General features: G+C 38.2%; 1 protein-coding gene across 1 annotated transcript in view; it reads right to left on the bottom strand.

Moving 5' to 3' along the window:
• PTPRR (protein tyrosine phosphatase receptor type R) overlaps positions 1-20,694 on the bottom strand; it is a 274,870-nt gene that overhangs the window by 241,173 nt on the left and 13,003 nt on the right. The window contains exons 6-8 of the mRNA XM_042992752.1: positions 4,144-4,174; positions 2,518-2,678; positions 1,753-1,980 (exon numbers count right to left, since the gene is read on the bottom strand). Coding sequence (XP_042848686.1) covers positions 1,753-1,980; positions 2,518-2,560 — 271 coding nt within the window. The 5' untranslated portion in view covers positions 2,561-2,678; positions 4,144-4,174. The remainder of the gene's footprint in view (positions 1-1,752; positions 1,981-2,517; positions 2,679-4,143; positions 4,175-20,694) is intronic.

Consider the following 20,694-nt stretch of genomic DNA (forward strand, 5'->3'; position numbering starts at 1 on the left):
TTTCCTCATCCCAAATGTTCACCTACAATAAATTGAGAAATGTTTTCCACCTGCCTAGATTGAAGTTTATTTATAACTTTGAAGCTATAATTGCTCAAGATACATTAAGTGTAATCTTTAGAATTTCTTATATATTAGTTTTCAAGAATGACTACACTGACATTTTTGATAGATCAGCTAAATCATTCTTAAACTTGGTAAGAACTGAGGCTTTTTCTTTAAAAAAAATTTTTTTGGCAATGGATGTTTGTATCAGTGCTGTCATTAAACATAATAATGTAAATAAAACTCAACCCAATGTGCATATTTTCATCCCAAATTTCAACATTAAACAACTGTATGTAGTAATAAAATGATGCAGTACAGCTGTTTGCAAATAAGTTAATGACCAAGTCAAAGCTATTTGCTAGTTTTTAAAAGGTGCCAAAGAACTATTGAAAATTTCTCAATAAAACATCATAATTATAACAATTAACATGTGTACTTAACTATAGCCTTAATATTCTCGTGTATTAGTTGTTGAAGAGGTTCACAATACATTAAAAAAGCACAAGCTAGAAATGAGGAAGTACCATATTTTACTTGCATTATTGCACACATAGGAAAGGAACTCACCCACTCTTTTTAAAAGATACCACAAGAATTGTGATTTTGCAGCCATTATTTTTATTCATTACCCCTGGGATATAATACATGCTCAATAAATGTTAGGCGAAGGAATGAATGAGTATGTGTGATTGGGTGACAAGAGAACTCGGGGAAAATATCTAGTCTTTGGTTGCTACAGGACTACTGCATGGACAACTGCTGTCGCAGTAGGGTGCCCAAAAATCTCTCTGCCATATTCTATTTTGGTACATGTGTGTGTAAAAATGATAAAGGATTCAGTCCAGCAAGTCCTTGCATTACACAGACTGCATGTATCCAAAAAGCAGGATCTGTAGTGGCATTGCATATAAAATTCCCCAGGTACCCTCTAAGGTTTGCTCCCATATGAAATCTAATATTGGTTCTGATGTCAAATATGTTTATATTTGGGCGCAGTCTCACTGTCACTCTTGGCCGGTCCTCCCCAAATCTGTCCCAGGGACAGTGCCTACCCTGGGGTTGTCAGCCTTGAAACTGTGATTGGGTTTTTGTTTGGTGCCCTCGGACGCTGACCATGATGCTGAAAGAGAAGAGGGGGCCCTATTTTAAACCTTTCCTTCTTCTTATTGGCTTAGAAAATTCGAGTGACAAGAGCAGGGGCCAAAGGAGCCTGGAGCGGCATCATTAACGTGAACCATGTATTTCGATCTTTTGGGCGGAGATGTGGTCCTTCAGGTTACAGCCAATGCATCCCTGCGAGCTCTCGCTAAGCCCAGGGACCTTAGGATGTAGCCGCTGCAGTAGAAAAGGTTACATTCAGCAGGATGTCTTGTCTGTCTCCTGAAAAATTGGCAGTCAAGTGCATAGCCTAGAGACAGGATTAGGGAGGGAGTCTAGATGGAGGGGAAGCAAACCTGTGTTCATATTCAAAATGTTCACTACGATTCGTACCAGGTAAGGAAAAATCGAGGGCTGATTTTAGCTTAAGTTTTCCGCCTCAGTCTTCCAACAGGTGCACAACTCCCTCACCCCTTGCCTGTCAGTACTGTCCTGCTTTGCCTTTCTACAGCTTTCTCGGCGAGGCAAGCTTTTCCTAGAGTCCTCAAGCATGTGCAGTTTCCCATCTCATACACAGCTCCAGCTCTACGCCCCGCCACCCCTTACCTGCAGCGTGAAGATTAAGAAGCAGGCACAGCGCAGGGAGGCAGACTGCTGTCCGCATAGTGCTTGCATTGAGCGGTGGAGGGGGAACTCCGCCACGACCCCACTTCAGGCAAAGTGTTATTAGAAAGAGCCACCGCCAAGGGTCCTCTGGTCTCCGGGTTTCATTCTCAGGTCCTGGCTGGGCTCGCAGAGGTCTGTGGCGCCGACAGAAGCCAGCACCAGCTTCGCCTCCCGAAGAGAGGGCGAGAGGGAGGATGAGTAGGAGGCGGCTAGGAGGGGGGCGGAGCAGGGCAGGGGCGAGGCGCTCGGCGGCGGCTGCTGCTCGGCCTTCTGGAAGCCCGCAGCCGCCGCGGAGAAGGCGGGGTGGACTCCCGCGCCAGCCCCGGAGCCCTCCGCGCGGGGCCAGCGCAGAGCCAGCAGCAGCCAGACGCGCCGCGCCAACTGAGCATGCCCAGCGCTGGCCCTCGCGCCGCTCGGAGTTTCAAAGTGGATTCCACTTCTCCGGGTCTTCGCGGCGGCTGCGAGGGGGGCTGGCTGCTCCGAGGGGGGCTGGCTCCTGCGAGGGGGGCGTCTAGCGGCGGTTCTTAGTGAGAGCCCGTCTAAGACCCGGGGCTGGGTGGGGAGGGATAAATTTGGGCCTGACCAGAGGAACCACAGGACCTTAAGACCCACCCTAGTCCCTCCTCTGCACGTGGACAGGGCTCGCTGCTGGCCCAAGGGTGCCCAGGGCTGCCCATACGAATAGAGAATTCGGTGGTATCTTACCCTTGCTGAGTTTGCGAGCACCGTGGGCTGCCTGGGGAAGCATTCCCAAAGCACCTGCTGGGGACCGTGCCTTGCGGGTGACTCCTTTCTGGCAGCTTTCCTCTTTTCCTTTCTCTTTCCCCTTTCTCCAGCTCGATCCCTGTGTTTAAACTTTCTGTCGACTCAAGTCCATGACCATAGTGAGAGAAAGAAGTGAGGTCATACTTTTAGACTAGTAGGATGTAATGTGTAATTGAGGTAATTATGTCTGGTCTTCATTTTCCTTTCTAAGGTGAAAGGTAATAGAATCAGCTCTGTAACTGGACTCCTCTGGTCCCGCTCGTGTCTCTAGGGAGCCTACAACAGTCTGCGCAATAGAGGTGACACCTCCCCCCCCCCCCCCATCTAAGACTTTGGAGGATGAAGATCCTTATATTAGTCTAGTAAGTAATTACTCCTAATCGTAAAACACGCCCGGCCAGTCTACTCTCCCTTAACCATCCCAGGAGCACTGACCTTTCTGCCTCTGTGTCTTCATGGGATGCCCTTGGCCCCTTCCCAGTTAACTTCCTCCTGCATCACCACCACACTCAAACTTACAAAGGTCTAACCTTGGTCTCACTTCCAGAAAGCCCTGGCCCACCTCCAGATTACAGTGAATTTACCTTCTACACACAACATCTGCCTCATTTTTTTCACCAGATATTCATTTATCTGTGGTTTGTCTTACAATACAGTTGAAAGCTCGATAAGAACTTCTGCATCTTTGTATCACTTAAATTGAATAAAGCCTTTCCAGGCAAATAAGAGGTACTAATAAACGTTTGTTGAATTGAACTGCATGCTCACTTGATGCTTTCTTTCTCCATCCACTGTGAATTGGGACAACTAATAGGAAATATGCTACCCACAGAGCTTAAATCAGGCAAGCTGTCATAGGATCTGAGAGCCCAGCCATATCATTGCCTCTATAATTTATTTCAGCTCTAGCACTGAGACACAAGGCCAGGAATTGCACGACAGGTGGGAGAAGGAAAGAATGACATATATATTTTAATACTAGACAAGTCTTTGATGCTGAGAATAGAGATATATGCAACTGCATTTTCCCAACCCCTGGACGCACCCCCACGAGTGTACCCTGCCCCATTTCTGTGGCACTACTATTTCACCCCAAAACACTCTAAGTTGCAACCTCTTCCCCTACTCCAGATTCATCTTTTCCTGGTCTCCTTTTCCCATAGTGTGCAGCACTTTCTAGCATACCCAAAGAATTATTTATTAAATCTGTCATATTGTCCATTTCCCTATCTTGTTTCCAATCCCTGCAGTGGAATCTGACCCACAATGGCAGAGATCTTTGGCAATTTTATTCACTGAGGCATCATGACTGATTAGAACAATGCTTCTTTCAAAATCGGTGCTCAAAAAAAGAATAAATTAAAAGCAACTAGTTGGTGAAGTTCAATACTCTACCATTAGCCTAGCTCTTAGCCATTAGTCTAGCTCTTTGGAGTTCATACTGAATAGATATTCCAGATAATTTATTTAGCTGTGCTTAAAGCTTAGAGGATTAACCCTTCTCATCTAACATCTGGTACTAGAGTTACTGTATAGAATTGGGGGAAATAATAGTAGCCCACTTACAATGGTTTTGCTTCTCTTGTTTTCTTCCTTCCTAAGACAAAAAGTTAAAAAAAAAAGAAAGAAAAAAGAAATGATGGGGCACCTGGGTGGCTCAGTTGGTTAAGCACTCAACTCTTGAACTCCAGTCACGATCTCACAATCAGTGAATTTGAGACACCCATCAGATTCTCTCTGCTTGGGATTTTCTCTCTCCTCTCTCTCTCTCTCTCTCTCCCTGCCCCTCCCCTGCTCATGCTCTCTCTCTCTCAAAATAAATAACTTTAAAAAACCCCACTAATTACCAAACTTAAACAGGTCTCCAAGAAGAAAATGCACATAAGATCATGAAACAATGCCCTAACATTGCCCTGAACCCCTTGCTCTCCTACAGATAATTCCAGCATGTTCAGGGAAAGGGGAGGAGCATTTAAAGTTTCAAATAATATAATTGGCTGTGACTTTGCCAACGAGCAGTCAGCTAGCTATTTATTTTGCCCAGGGGTACAGGTAGTTGAATTATTAAACTTTGCATGAAAATCCCCTTAGCAGCAAAATTTTCCAATTTCCAATTGCCTAGATATACTACAAAAATAGTTCAGTATGGTAAAAATAACCTCGAGTGAGCTATAATTTTGGTGATGGGACATTCATTATTAATTTACTTGAAAAGGATAAAGGATTAAGAAAAATTCATATTCCTTGGCAAGTCGATCTAATATACTTCTAATGGATTTGATCCCACAATGTGTGAAGTCAAAGGACAATAAGTGAATTAGCCAATTAGTGAAAAAGCTAACCCCTTAACTCTTTGAGCAATATTCCCTGTGAGTCCTTAGATGCTGCTTTCCCTTGACTCTGTGACCTAATGCCTGTGAAGGGAATTTTGGTGTTTTAGAGGAGAAAGAGTTAAAACACTGCACCAAGGTTTTACAAATTAGTATCAATTCAGAGGCATGGAAACTAATATAAGAGTGCCATAGAAATTAGTACAGGCCCACAGAGTGGTGTCCTCAAGGAAATCATTTACATTTTGAAAAATAAATGGGAAATTCATAACATATGACTTTTCTTTCTCAGTAGATGTATAATATCTGTGTCTTAAGACATGAGATTCAGGGAGAATTTATAACAAGAGAAGCCTTTCAGAGCTTTTTCTCAAAACAAATTTAACTGTTTTAAGCCTGCACATTAATTTGCCTATAAATGGATGGTGATCATTCATGTTGGCGGTCTTTCCTGAGAACACTATAAACAGAGATATTAGATCTACTGACTGTTAGTTTCCTACTCAAGTCATTTAGATTAGTATTATTCCTTAACTATAATGATATCTAACATTGATTGAACGTTTCCTATGTGACAAGCTCTGTTCTAAGCATATGGATGTCCCATTTATTTTTATTTTATTTTATTTTTTATTTTAGAAAGAGAGAGAAAATGAGCGGGGAGGAGAGGGCAGAGAGAGAGAGAGAAAGTGCACAAGCAGAGGAAGGGCAGAGGAAGAGAGAGAATCTTAAGCAGGCTTCATGCTCAGTGTGGATCCCACAACCTTGGGATCATGACCTGAGCTGAAACCAAGAGTCAAAGGCTCAACTGAGCCACCCAGGTGCCCCTGGATGTCCCATTTAAACTTTATAATATCCCTACAAAGAGGCATTACCATCATCTCATTTTAGAGATGAGACAGTTGAGCTACAGAGAAGTAACTTGTTCAAAATCAAGTCATAAGTAATCAACCGAAGGGCAAGTTGTTAAAGTTAGGATGCACAATCAAATAATTTGATTCCAAACTGCTACAATGTATTACTACATATATAATAAAAGTACACAGTATAAGTTGTAGGCAGCTCACTAGAATTAGATCGGGGCCAGGGCAGGAGTTCCTGACCCGAGATCTGGCAGTGACTAGCTCTGTGTTGAGAAACACCCATAGGTGAATGTCTCAAAGAGGATGAAACACTGCTTGTGGCAGTGGGCACTGGGATCTAGAATCTAGTGAACAAAGACAAATAGCAAGTCAAACCATGCTTAGAAGAACCATAGTAGAAGATGCTTAAGGTAAAATAGAGCAGCATAGAGGAAATGATCTCTTCTAGGGAGGGTGGCAGCAGAGGTGGGGACGTGTAGCAGGCAAGAAACTGTTGTTGAAGAGCAGCGAATGAGCTGAGTCTGTCTAGATAAATAATTTCTAACTGCTATACATATAGACAGAGGCCAGGGGATTGTGTGAGCCAGTAGGAGAGACATGAAATGGTGAAATGGCTTCAAGAAACTTCTGAACGTGTACAAGAATAGGTGACAGTGACCAACAATTCACTGCGATTTGTAATTTACCCTGCCGCATCCTTTACACAGTCACATTATTAACCCCAAAGTCTTTCCTTTTGTCTGAGAGGTGTCTCCGTGTAAGAGGAAGAAAGAAGAGTAACAATTTACTTTTACCTAATAAAGAATTGATGTGAATTTAAATATATTCAAAGTGATGTAAATTAAACTATATTCAGTGTGAAAAGGAATGAATTGGAAATTAATGGATGAAGATCTCATGTTCAGGTGTTTGGATTCATCATTAATTTTTAAAAATATTCTCTCAACCATAACAGGGCAGAACAATATACCCTTCTGTATGGACATATGGTGAAGGAAACAGTGAAGTTACAAAAGGCACTAAGAATGGGATGGAAAAGAGCTAAAATTTACAAACTATATGTTATCACATTGAACTCTCACAAGAGCTTTATGGGGTATTATTCCCCCTTTGTGATGAAGGAAGAAGCTGAAACTCAATGAGGCTAGTAATTTGTCCGTGGTCATCTAGTTGGTAAGTGATAAAGCTGGGATTAGAACTCTGGTCTGGTGAGTCCTCGCAACAGGGTTAATGAAAGCATTTACTTCATGGCTTAAATGGAAAACATAGTAGTTTTAACCCAAGAAACAGACTTTGAGATGATTAATAGCAATTAAAATTTACAACTTAACACAGCCTTGAGATTTATCTATTTGAAGTGTTTGAGACACACACAGATACACACACAAACAGCAATATGTATTCTAAGAAAAAAAATTAGGTACCCAAAATAAGGTATATATTTTTCTATACATATGTGAAATATGATATCCTAGACAAATACAAAATATCAAAGACAGAAAGTGTATGATTACCTATGGATTCTGCTATTGGTTCATCATTAAAATTCTATTCAAAATGAGGTATGAACTTTCCTTGGAGCTAGCCCTTGGTATGATGTATCGTATTGTCATCTTTCTCTTCTCTCCCTCTGGCACTGCAAAGGTCAGATCCATCCAAGATGTCGGTAATAGATTTACAAACCGCTGACTCTCCTGCATTAGCTCTTTGTCCATCCCAAGACACTAATTAGGCTGCACTTACACCATCCATCATCCTGAGCAGCACACAGATGTGAGGCTTCTATTATGGCTTACACTAGCTACTTGGGGCCAGTCAAACACATTTTCTACAGTGCTTGGTCATTGTTCTGGGTTTCCTTGAATGAGGCCACTTTGGAACAACTCCTTCACCTAATAGCCCAAAATATTAAGAGTATCCTGGAAATATAGCTATGGTTTGATTAGATCACTTAATCCCAATCCACTCTGTTTCATTATTTTCTCACAAAACTAAGATGATGTAAAAGGACATCTCCAAAATATGGGACTTCATGCCTCTGTCACTGGTATCTTGAAACCTGCTGGGGTGAGCATGATGTTTCATGCTTCAATGCTTCTCTCTGTCTCCTACTTCTTTCTTTCTCTCATTCTTGCAGCTGTATGTCTACAGTAGGTAAAAGGCTAACTTAACAGTTTATGGTTTGGTTTTGAGAAATATTTTAAGATTAAAACATTCCTTAGTGAAAGACCTCTACAACAGGGAAGGGAGAGTTAGAGGAAATCTTACTAAAAATATCAACTGTAACATGACCACTAATACTCCGAAATAACTAAGCAGTCATCTGTTTATGACCACAATTTAAATCATTCATCAGAAATAAATAAAACGTTAAAAAAAAACTTAAGGGGCGCCTGGGTGGCTCAGTCGGTTGAGCATCCGACTTCGGCTCAGGTCACGATCTCGCGGTCCGTGAGTTCGAGCCCCGCGTCGGGCTCTGGGCTGATGGCTCAGAGCCTGGAGCCTGCTTCCGATTCTGTGTCTCCCTCTCTCTCTGACCCTCCCCCGTTCATGCTCTGTCTCTCTCTGTCTCAAAAATAAATAAAACGTTAAAAAAAAATAAAATAAATCATTCATCAGAATCCATGTGTGCTGGGACAATGCTAGTGCCTTTCTTCATTGAATAGACGAGGAAAAATCAGCTGAAGTCAAGTTACAATGTGATATGGTATGTTACATATTTTCTAAAAACAGTGGCATAATCTGCTGACATTTCACTGATACATGATTTATTTTAAATAGTTAAGTATATATTGAGTACCCATGATGAGCCAAGAAGTGTCTTTAGTATTTGGGATACATTGCTGACCAAAATGGATAAAAATTCCTGCCTTCATGAAGCTTACATTCTAGGAGGAAGAAATATGCATTGAACAATAAATGTAAGAAATAAGTAAATTATATAGTATGGTGGAAGGTGATAACTGCTATGGGAAAATGTAAAAGTAGATCAAAATAAGGGGAAATTGGGGAGTAGGGATTGGGGAGAGATGTGAGTACAAGGAGTTTACAGAATAAAATGGGATTTTTAAGAAAAGCCATGTGGAGAAGAAGAGCATTGAGCAGAAACTAGGAGTTGGTAAAGGAGTTATGAAAGCAGGTACTTGGTTAAAAAATTTTCCAGGAGGTGGAAATAGCTACAGCAGAAGCTTTTGTGATTATGTAGAAACCTTAACCAATCTGAAAAACTGTACTGTGTCAGAAGTAATTTCCAGCATACCTTTAAATATATGAAGTATTTAAGGAGAAATGTAATTGAAAAAAAAAAGCCAAATTACACTAAATGAATAACTCTCTACCAGAGCTTTTTATTGATTCAAGTTGCACTGATTTGAAATTACATTGACACAACTGTGCAAATAACAAAGCTATTTGTCTCAGAGATTATAACTGCCCAAGGCTAACTGACAGAGCAACTCAGAATTCTACTTTTTTTTTTTCATATTTTTGGTGAACATCTTGTTAATTAAGTAAAATAAACACCTTATTGATTTAGAAATGTGGGTCATACTTTGATACTTTATTCATCTTAGGAACTTAGAGGAAAATTGTGTGAACTGGCTTTACAGTAAACAACTAAAAAAAAAAAAAGAAGAAGTCAGTCTAATGTATTATGGATGAGAAATTTAAGCAGGAAAAGAATGAGAAAAATACGCTACCAAGCATTTTTGTGTTCTTGGCTTCCTGCTTGGCAAATGGCATCAAAATATTTGGGTTAGGTATTTTCCAAATGCTGGAGAGTAAAGAATAAAGATTTCATGAATTCTCTGTTTCTTAGAATAGCTCCAGCAAATAATTTTAATTTTTTATTATTTGGGGATAGAATAGAAGTGGCTTCATTTCATATGTTAATAAAATGTATTTTTATTCAATTCCATGTGATAAATACCCACCCAAATACTGTTTTGTTATTAATACAAATGGAGACAAAATATAAACCATTCCTCTTACAAGAGTTTTCTGGATCCTCGAGTCTTAGAAATAGCTCTACTTTAGAAAAAAGGTAAGCAACTAGTCTAGATTTTGACTGCAGAACTTAAAATCATATTTTATATTAGGCTTATGCCAAAAGTGATTATCACAAAGACTGTACTCCTTTCAAACCAAATTCAGTGGTAAATTTGGAAATAATATCAAATTTAACTACCTTTGAATCAGCCATAAATAGACAGCAATCCAACTTTACCTCACTATTTCTAGGAAGTGGGAAAAACAGGCATGATATTTCTAAAGTTTTCTTTTATCTAAATTAATTGTCCTCAGTGTGGAGGTGAATGTTCTAAATTACAAAAGTGAAAACACCCATTGCACAACAGACAAAATAGAAAGACAATAAAATGTTCCCATAGATTCCATTAACTGGTGGTAAGCACCATTAACATTTTGCTGTGTGTATTCTACCACTACCCTGGGTATAGACGTGTTTATGCACGTGAGTATTTACAATTCTTGTTTATTTTAACATAATTTTTACACCCCCGGGAGCATACTGTGGATTTGGAAGCTTTTCTTTACCTAATAGTATGGTGGGAACATATTTCCATGTCAATATTTTTAACTGTTACATGGCTTTGCACTATAGCGTTCTATTTTTGACTTAGTTTTTAGAGCTCTTCCTCGGTTAAAGTGAACTGCTTTAGAAGAGCAAGAAAAGGCATTCAAATGATGTTCATTTACCTCTTAAAACGTTTGAAAGCTGTATTTCTAACATGGCGGTTCTAGTGCTGATGAAGCCATTGACCCATGAAAAGAAGAGATTCCCAAGTGTCAAAACCTAGTGTCGGGAATAGGACATCAGAGATTCTGAGTCACATCTTGACCTGTAGCAAATTAGGAAGAACCTAAATGTGTACATTCCAAATAGGGATCCTGCTTTTTCTAAGAATGTTGGCTAAAAGCGGAAGGTGAATGAGAAGACTTTGCTCCCTTTTCATTATCTCTGGATAACTCAGTTGACTAACACTGGAATTATCATCACAGGAAATACCATCAGGTAAAAAGTACTGGAGAGCGAACTGCATAAATCGGAGTTATATGTAATCGTGGTATCTCCTTTCTTTTTGAAAAATTACTTTTCTTTGCTTTTCATCTCTTTTTATTAAAAAAAGAAAAAAAAAACCTTAACAATATACCTATCCTCTTCTGTTCCTCTTCAGATGTAATGACTATTATGATCTTATAGTTTATCATTCCTAATCATGTCTTTGAATTTTATTGGAGGTATCTGTAAAAAACATGCAGCAATTTTTTTATTTTAATTTTTACTAACTGGCATTACATCCCATAAAAATAAATCATTTCCACTTTTTTCCTCTATTATAGTTCTTTTCCTTTCTTTTTTATTATTTTTTAAAAATATGTTAAGTTGATTATTGTTTCAAGACAGTAATTTCCCATTAGGAATACATTCTATTTTATATTTTTTTAAAATGTTAATTTGTTTATTATTTTTGAGAGAGACAGAGAGAGAAAGAGAGAGAATGAGAAAACACAAGTGGAGGAGGGGCAGAAAGAGAGGGAGACTCAGAATCTGAAGCAGGCATCCGAGCTGTCAGCACAGAGCCCTTCATGGGGCTCAAACTAATGAACTGTGAGATCATGACCTGAGCCAAAATCAAACACTTAAGCAACTGAGCCACCCAGTCACCCCTCCAATTTGCATTGTTAATAGCAGTGTATAAGAATACAAATTTTCCTATAGCTCCACACGTAAGTATCAGACTTACTCACTATTTTGCCAAATCAGTGCATATGAAATAGCATCTCATTTTTAAAATTCATCTTTTCTTGACTACAAATAAAAACATGTTTAAAAATGTTTAATGGAAGCGCCTGGGTGACTCAGTCGTTAAGTGTTTGACATCGCCTCAGGTCATGATCTCGGGGTTTGTGAGTTCGGTCCCCCTTCAGGCTCTGTGCTGACAGCTCAGAGCCTGGAGCCTGCTTCGGATTCTGTGTCTCATTCTCTCTCTGCCACTCCCCCACTTGTGCTCTGTCTCTCTCTGTCTCTCAAAAACTAGTAAATGTAGGGGCACCTGGGTGGCTCAGTCAAGCACGTTAGGCTCAGGTCATGATCTCGTGGTTTGTGAGTTTGAGCTCAGCGTCAGGCTATGTGCTGACAGCTCAAAGCCTGGAGCCTACTTCTGGTTATGTGTCTCCCCCTCTCTCTGCCCCTCCCATTCTCATGCTTTCTGTCTCTCAATAATAAATAAAGAAGAAAGAAAGAAAGAAAGAAAGAAAGAAAGAAAGAAAGAAAGAAAGAAATGTAAAAAAAAAATTCAAATGTTTAAAGGACAACAGTGTTTCCTATTCTATAAGTTGCCTTTTTATATCCTTTGCCTATTTTTCTTTTATTAATTGATTTTTAGAAGTTTTCTATATAGTCTAGAATTTAGATAATAAGCACTTGATTTTTATTATGCTGCAAAAATTCTGTCACTGTATGATTTTTCTTTTCATTTTTATAGTGTGCTTTGATCAATAGTTCTTAATTTTAATGTAGCCATACTTATTAATTAGTCTGGATAGAGGTTTACTAATTTTATTGATCTTTTTCACAAAACAGAATTTTCGTTTCATTGAGTTTTCTTTTTTTTTAATTTCAAAGATTTCTGCTTTTGTCTTTACCCTTTCTTCTGCTTGCTTTGCACTTAATTTACTCATTTTTTTCTACTTTCTTAAGGTGGAAACATAGATCTTGGATTTGTGAAAAAAATTTTAATATAAACATGTAATGTGCCCAGTAATCACTGTGTTAGTACTTTCCACCAATTTTCTTACCTGTATTTTCATTTTCACTCAATTGAAATTAATCTCAAATTTCGTACATAATTTTCTTTCCAGTTCATAGGTGATTTAGAAGTGTGTTATTTAATCTCCAAATATTTGGGTAATTTTCCAGATGTTTTTGTTATTATTTGAGTGAATTCCATTACTGTCTGAGAGTATATGCTACATGATTTCAATTACGTTAAATTTGTTAAAAACTGTTTTATACCGAGAATATAGTCTATCATGGAGAATGTTCCATGGGCACTTGAAAAAAAATGTGTATTTTGTGTTGTATAGTGTGTTCTAGAAATGTTAATTAGGTTAAGCTGGTTAATCGTGTTGCTCAGGTCTTCTATATCCTTATCGATTTTTTTTTGTCTACTTGTTATATTGATTACTGAGAGATGAATGTAGAATTCTCTGACCACGTGTGTAGATCTGTATTTATCCTCTGAGCTTAATCAATTTTTGCTTCATGTATTGGGGACATCTCCTGTTAGGTGCATGTTGCAATTGTTATGTCTTGGGAAATTGAGATTTGTATCATTATGCAATATATTTTAGAAGCCTTTTTATCCTTGAAATATTTCTTGTTCTCAAGTCTACTTTGTTGACATTAAAGCTACTCCAACTCTTTTTTGATTAGCATTCACATAGTTTTATCTTTTGACCTATTTATGTCTTTATTTATTAACTTTTTTATTAAAAAAAATTTTTTAATGTTTATTCATTTTTGAGAGACAGAGAAAGAATGGGGGCAGGGGAGGGGCAGAGAGATAGAGATAGAGATAGAGATAGAGATAGAGATAGAGATAGATAGAGATAGAGAGAGAGAGAGAGAGAGAGAGAAGCTCCAGGCTCTGAGCTGTGAGCACAGAGCCTGACGAGGCTTGAACCCACAAACCGTGAGATTATGACCTGAGCTGAGGTCAGACACTTAACTGACTGAGCCACACAGGTGCCCCTATGTCTTTATTTTTAATGTGGGTTTCTTGTGGACAGTAAGTAGTCAGGTCTTTTTTGTTTTGTTTTGTTTAAATATAATCCAACAATTTTGGTTTTGTTTGGAGCACTTACAATTATTGATATGACTAGATTTAGCACTACTGTTTAATTATTTGCTCCCTGTTTGTCCCCTCTCTTTATGTTCCTCTGTGCCTCTTTCCCTTCTTTCTTTTGGATTATTGGAATATTATAAATATTCCAGTTAAATTTATCTATTGTGTTTTTGACGAATTCTCATTGTATCATGTCTTCAGTGGTTGCTCTGGGGAATAGAAACCTACTTACTTCCCTTTCACAGTGTGCAGAGTTATTCTGCCAATTTAAGTAAAGTTCAGACAATTTACAACCATATAGATTTCTTGAGCCTGTGTCTTCTGCTCTATTTATCATATTTTCTTTGCATACATTGAAAACCCATCAGACAATGTGATAAATTTTGCTTTTAACGGTCACACATATTTTGAAGTTCTTAAAAATGTAGTCTTACATAGATATATACTACATATCTTATTCTTTTTTCATTCTTTTTTTCCAGTTTTATTGAGGTATAACTGGTATACAAAAATTGCATAGTCCAGGGATGCCTGGGTAGCTCAGTCGGTTAAGAGTCTGACTCTTAGTTTCAGCTCAGGTCATGATCTCACGGTATGTGAGTTCAAGCCCCGCATCAGGCTCCATGTTGACAGTGTAAAGCCTGCTTGGGATTCTCTCTCTCCCATTCTCTCTGCCCCTCCCCCACTCACTCTTGGTCTCTCTCTCTCAAAAATAAATAAATAAAACTTAAAAAAAAACTTCATAGTCCATTCTGTGTAATGTGTCTGCTTTTTCAAGATTTTTTTCTTTACTTTTGATTTTCAGCCGTGATGTGTCTTGGCACGGATATTTTGTTTTGGTGTAGTTTACCCTGCTTGGGGTAATGAGCTTTTGGAATGTATAAATTTATAGTTTTGCCCAAATGTGAGTAAATTTTAGCCACTATTTCTTAAGGTACCCTGTCTGCACAAATATCTTTCTTTTCTCCTTCTGTGACTCCAGTAATATAACTGTTAATCCTTTTGATATTGACCCACATTTTTCTGAAGCTCAGCTGATATTTTTCTGTTTTTTTCTCTCTGTTCTTCAGATTGTGTGCCTATCATTCTCTTGTCAATTTCACTGACTCTTTCACCACCTTCAATCTGCAATCGAGTCTATCCAGTGAATTATTATAATATTATGATTTCCAATTCTAGCATTTCCATTTGACTATTTTTTATAGTTTCTGTTCCTTGGCTAAGAACTTCTATCTTTTCACTCATTTCTAGTGTGTTTAACTGTATCGAAAATAGTAGCTGCCTTAACACCTGTTGGTAATTCCAACATCTAAGTCTTCTTGGGGTTTGATCTATTGGTTATATTCTCCACTTGAGAAGTGGTTACATTTTCCTGGTTCTTGGTATATCAAGTAATTTCATATTTCATGCTGGCCATTTGGAATGCTGTGCTTTTTAAGCCCCTTGGTCATGTTAAAAATCCTCTGGACAAGGTACGGTTAATGGAGGTTCAGTTAGACTACAAGTTCTGCCTTGCCTTCTGGTACTGGTAGTAGTCCCAATGTCAGTTCAGTTGTTGAAGTCTTTGTTAAGCTACTTTGGATCTGCCCTATGCATTCATGACTCAAGAAATTGTCTGTGATGGCTGGCGGTTTAAATGATAGTGCAGATCTCAAAGAATTTGCTATGTTATTTTGGACCTGCATAATGCATGTGTAGTTCAAGGGTAAGCACGGGTCTTTTGCAGGTGCATATCATGGAATTAGAGACGTCCATTCTCCTTAGCTGATATCTGTTCCTACCCATCCATGGTTTGAAGGTTAGCCAGATTTGGGGGCAGAATTTATATACATGATTTGGGGCTCCCTCTTTCTTATTCTGTCTTTTATGGGGTTCTTTCCTGCTTTTCCAGGAACCCCAAACTCCAGCCTCCAGTTCGTTGTTCCAGAAGAACTGCAAGTTTCTTAGTGGAGTCTAGCTGTTCCACACGATGCCTGGCTTCTAGATAAATGCCATAAGAATGAGTAACTCAATCTATGCTATTCCCTTCAAAATTTCACCTGCCTTCTATAGTCTCCCTAGTTTTATCTTCTCTTTGGTGCCTTAAGTTCATCTTTTTTGTAACTTTTGTTCAGTGTTTATTATATATGAGAGCATTAACCTAAACCAGAATCATAACCCGTAATTTTTTTTACTGCCTACTATGACAACCCTTTAATAGTTACACGTGTAGGTAGAGGTCTCTCATTTTCCAACTGTCTGTCTTACTTAAGATTATGATTTGCCTATATTGGAAATTAAAACCTAATGTCTGAGATATAAGAAAATATGATAACCTTCCTACTTTTCCCCTTATCTGGACCACCCCATCCATCACCATTTTAAACTTTTTTCCTTGTTTCTGTTTCAGGTTGTGTGTTTAGTAGCCTGACTTCCATTTTCCCTGTTGATTTTTGTCAGCTGGGGATATTCCTTCCTTTATTTTGAACTTGGCTATACTTTAAATTTAGCTGTCATAGTTTATTCATTGCTCCCAGGTATTTTCCAACTCAAGGCTTAAGAATAAATAAGTCTAGTCTACCATTTTGTCGGAATTAGAGCACTATTTTGCCATCTTTATTATTTGGTTCTGTATTCTGGAAGATTCTGAAGTAGAAGCATTGTATATACTCGGTATATTGGTCATTGTCACTTGATAGAACAGATAATAATGATTTTAGTGATTATAATTTTTACTAAAAACAATCCTTATAATCACAAAAATGAATATTTCTTTTACTGTTTCATATTTTGTTCTGTAAAAATTCAATGAATACATAATGTGCAACTCCATGAGATCACCATGGTTTACCACTAGCTCATATTATCAGCAGGACATTGTTACATAAGCACCAGCATGAAATCAGGTACAGTTTATTTAGTGTTGGGAAGCTGAATCAGGAACATGTTTTTCTTCTTGAATTGTCCTCAAGAGCTCTTTAAATACATTGAACAGATATAGGAAAGTTAATCCATGTAATCATTGCCTTCTGCTTACTTAATAGGCCTGAAACGGGTTCTAAAAATGTGTTACAACTGCAATCATATTTATGTCTGCCTGGCTGAAAGAGGACAAAGGCCTTTTCAAAATCTAGAGCAGATAACTGTGAATGTTTATTGGGGACCAGAGACAAGGTCAACAATAAACAGCATTTCCTCAATAATGACGCCATTTCTGTTTTATTAAACAAAAATGTAGAGTAAAATTCCATGCCTATAAAGTGTACGGAAAGTGTTTCTCTCTCTTTTGGTAGATCTGAACACGGTTCACTGAAGCTCTCTAGTCAGTATCTGGGCCAGTTTGTTTCCCTCTGTTTTATCACCAGAAACACACCTTTTACCCTGATCAGCTATTTCATAAAGCTGTGTGCTGCTTGTCACTCAAATGCTAAATAAGTGAGAAGACATGGAACAACAAAAAATGTCACTCTATTCTCAGAAGAAAAGGGCTTTTCAAAGCAGCATAATCTTTCTACATCAAAAGTGGCATTCACATTGCAGGTTATTGTCCCTGACCTTTGGGAGCCACCGGTGACCTGATGTGTATAATACAGTAACCTGCAGGTCACTTGGGAATGCTGTACAAGCATTTACTCACCATTATATCATACATTGCTTGAGGAAGATTTCTGCTGAAAGTTTTTTCTTGAGTTTTAGTTAAATAACTTGCTAAATGAGTTAAAGGATCAGTTTCCATTTTGGTATTTGGGATAATGCTTTTTGGTCCAATTTTTGAAATCCTTGAAACCGGAGACCCTCAATACTTTGTGAGTTTCATAGAGATTAAAAAGCTACCCTCACTGATGAGATGGAAGACGAGTGAATGTCCTATGACACTTTGAGGTTTTCTGCCATAAAGCTCTACCTAGTTCTAGAAAACCACAACCCCAGTAGAAGTTTAACTAAGAAGTAAAAACACAAGTGACTGTTGATATTCTACCATTGATGTGTTGAGTGTGCTCGCTCTCTCCTCATTTTATCCAAGTTATTGTCAGAGGAATGTAAGGGTATTATTCTCCCAAAGCTCAGATAAGTAAGACAAATTGTAACATAAAATTTGCCAGAGACAGGTCACAGTGTTTCCCAACAATGATTTTTTAATATTCTTTCAAATATTCTTTTAATATCATGCATAATTTTCATAGATAAATTTTATTTATGAGATTTGACTATGAATAAAAGGAAAGAAATAGTATTATAGCTAGAGCATAACAAGGAATTAGTTGGGTTTTATTTTCCTCTTCTAAATAAAGGAGAAAAAGGAAAAGATATACGGCAATTTAATTACAATTCTATCCTATCCTGTGCAATTATTGATTTTGTCTGAGGAGTCAAATCATAGCCCATTTAACCTATCCCTTAATGTCAAATTCAGTTTCCATATCCTGTATGAAATCTTTATCTACTTCTCAACTTACAGCCATCTCTCCCTTGCCTGATTATTTTGGCTAGAACTGCATGTATCATTCACTGCAGTTCTTATGTGAGAACTTATGTGAGCTCCTTATGTGAGCTCCTCAAGGAAAGGTACGTTCTCTTATTCATGTGTATTCCTAGCACTCAGGCAGTACCTGGAACAAAAGTACTCATCACATTGTATCATAAATTCTAGATTGTTTCTCAGTTCACTCCCAAACTATATTGTAAAATCCTTCACAATAAGGATCATATTTTCTAAGCTGTGAAATCCTCAGGGCCTGTCACAATGTCTGGTACACTACTGGTAACCATAAGTACCTTCTGAATATATATGTAATCATAATGAATACAAATTTATCAATTATGTATGTATATTTCATGAAACACAATATTTATAATTGGATATGATTATGAAATATCTTACATTCCTGATTACACTGGTACGTTCTTTCTGAATAAGAACAATACCTTTCGAAAAAAAATTTTTTTAATGTTTATTTTATTTTTGAGACAGAAAAAGAGTGCGAGCAGGGGAGGGCAGAGAGAGAGGCACAGGATCCAAAGCAGTTTCCAGGCTCTGAGCCATCAGCACAGAGCCTGACGCAGGGCTCGAACTCACAAACCATGAGATCATGACCTGAGCTGAAGTGGGCGCTTAACCAACTGAGCCACCCAGGTGCCTCAAGAACCATACCTTATCTTCTTCCTATATCCTTACCTTCCCCAAATCAGAAATGAATCCACTAAACACTTTTAAAATTGAATAATAAGATATAATTATGAGGAACCTCAAATTTTAAGTCATACCCCATGTAATGTTCAAAACACCTCTTGGTTCACATCAGGAAACACTTGCTGAGAATTTGCTGCATGTCAGGCATTACACTAGGCACTAGGTTTACAGGAATGGAATAAAATAATAAAATTAGGAAGACACTCCTAAGGAACTTATATAGTAGGTAACACTGATACATAATATGTTACCATAGGTAGTAAGCAATATATGGCTATACACTGGGTATTTTGGAAGCACAGAGGAGCACTTAGCTCAACCTTGAGTTAATAAATGACTGCCAGGAGAAAATAATACATTGAAGGATGAATAAGTGTTAGCCAAGAAGAAAATGTGTGTTTCTCTTAGAGGGATCAGGGTGAATGAAGGCACAAGGGCTAGCGGAATACGATGTGTATTTATTAGTGTTAAATATGAAGTTAAGAGTGAGGAGAAACTGGATGTAGAAAAAGACTGCCTCAGGACATAAAGGCATTCATGTGCCAGTCTAAGGAATTTAAACTTTATCCCACAGTCAATGCAGAGTTTAAGTGTTTTAAGGACAAGAGTGCTGTGGTCAAATATACATTGTAAAGACCACTTTGGCTTTGCGCAGAGGATTGATTAAAGAGTTTGAGCAAAATAGGAGTGAAAGAAAACAGGTAGAAACTGAAATTGTGTAGGCAAGAGATGGTGAAGGCTTCTGCTTGGCCAGTAGAAGTAGGTATATAGAGGAACAGGAAGGGAGTACATTCCAGAAACATTATGAAGAAATAATTGGCATGGCTTGGTGATGGATTGAATGAGGTATATGTAGGAGAGAGCTGAGTCAAGAATGACTTTCATCTTCCTGGAGAAGATCAGACCACCAACTAGGAGAATCAGAGTAGGGAGTGCAGAGATAGTGGGAACTGTTTGTGATATTCTGACTTGGAGGTAGTATCAACTGCAGGTGCACAGCCTATACTTAGGCTTCTATGACTGAATCACAGAATAGATGCTAGAGCTGAAAGCAAAAGTATATACGTGGAAGATAAAGACAGACTAAATCAGATAACTCCTCAGCAGTGTGTGAAGAGAAAAGAGCAATGGGATAAGATATCGAACTCTGATTAACTTCAATGTTAAAGAGAGGGAGTAGATGAGGGAGACTTTACCTATCATAAAGGTAACAGGGGTGTCAAATCTTAAATAACATCAAAAGGCATGAGATCAATAATATCCAACAGCATCAGGAAGACATTATTCTGTCCTTTAATGTAAGTATTTTAGCAATGTTCCTCTGTGTTACACCTTGTCGTCATTTCCTATTTCTATTTCCTATTTCCTATACCTGTCGTCAGTACGTATTTCTCATGCATAGCTTTTTAAAAATGACATGAGGCTGTCCACAAGCCACTAAGGGTGCACTAAACCATAATGCACCACAAAATGAAGAAGGGAGAGGAGCATTTGTTCACAGTTGTGACCTTCCCAGTCATGCTGGGAAAGCAGAGAGCAGGCCTATTGGAGGTCTGCTTACCAAAGGGTTCATGCCAGCTCCATATTAATGGAAAACCACAGATGGCTAGCTGTACCTCATGGGCGCACCCTCCCTGAGACACATTTTAAGCAAACTGATGCTCTTTTGGACAGCTACTTAGCTCTTTGGACTATACCTATGAGTACTTTACTATATGTTTTGATGTATATTTGATGGGGGTTTTTAATGTATCTTAGAATAAACCCTCTGCACAGCTATATTCTTTTCTGTGCCCCAGAGGGATGTTATTTGTGAATCTTATTAAAAATTAACAAGAATCTACTTCCCATACTCTGTCTGTCATAGATAAAGAATGGCATATGTT

Source organism: Panthera tigris, chromosome B4, assembly GCF_018350195.1.
Source record: "Panthera tigris isolate Pti1 chromosome B4, P.tigris_Pti1_mat1.1, whole genome shotgun sequence".
Taxonomy (NCBI): Eukaryota; Metazoa; Chordata; class Mammalia; order Carnivora; family Felidae; genus Panthera; species Panthera tigris.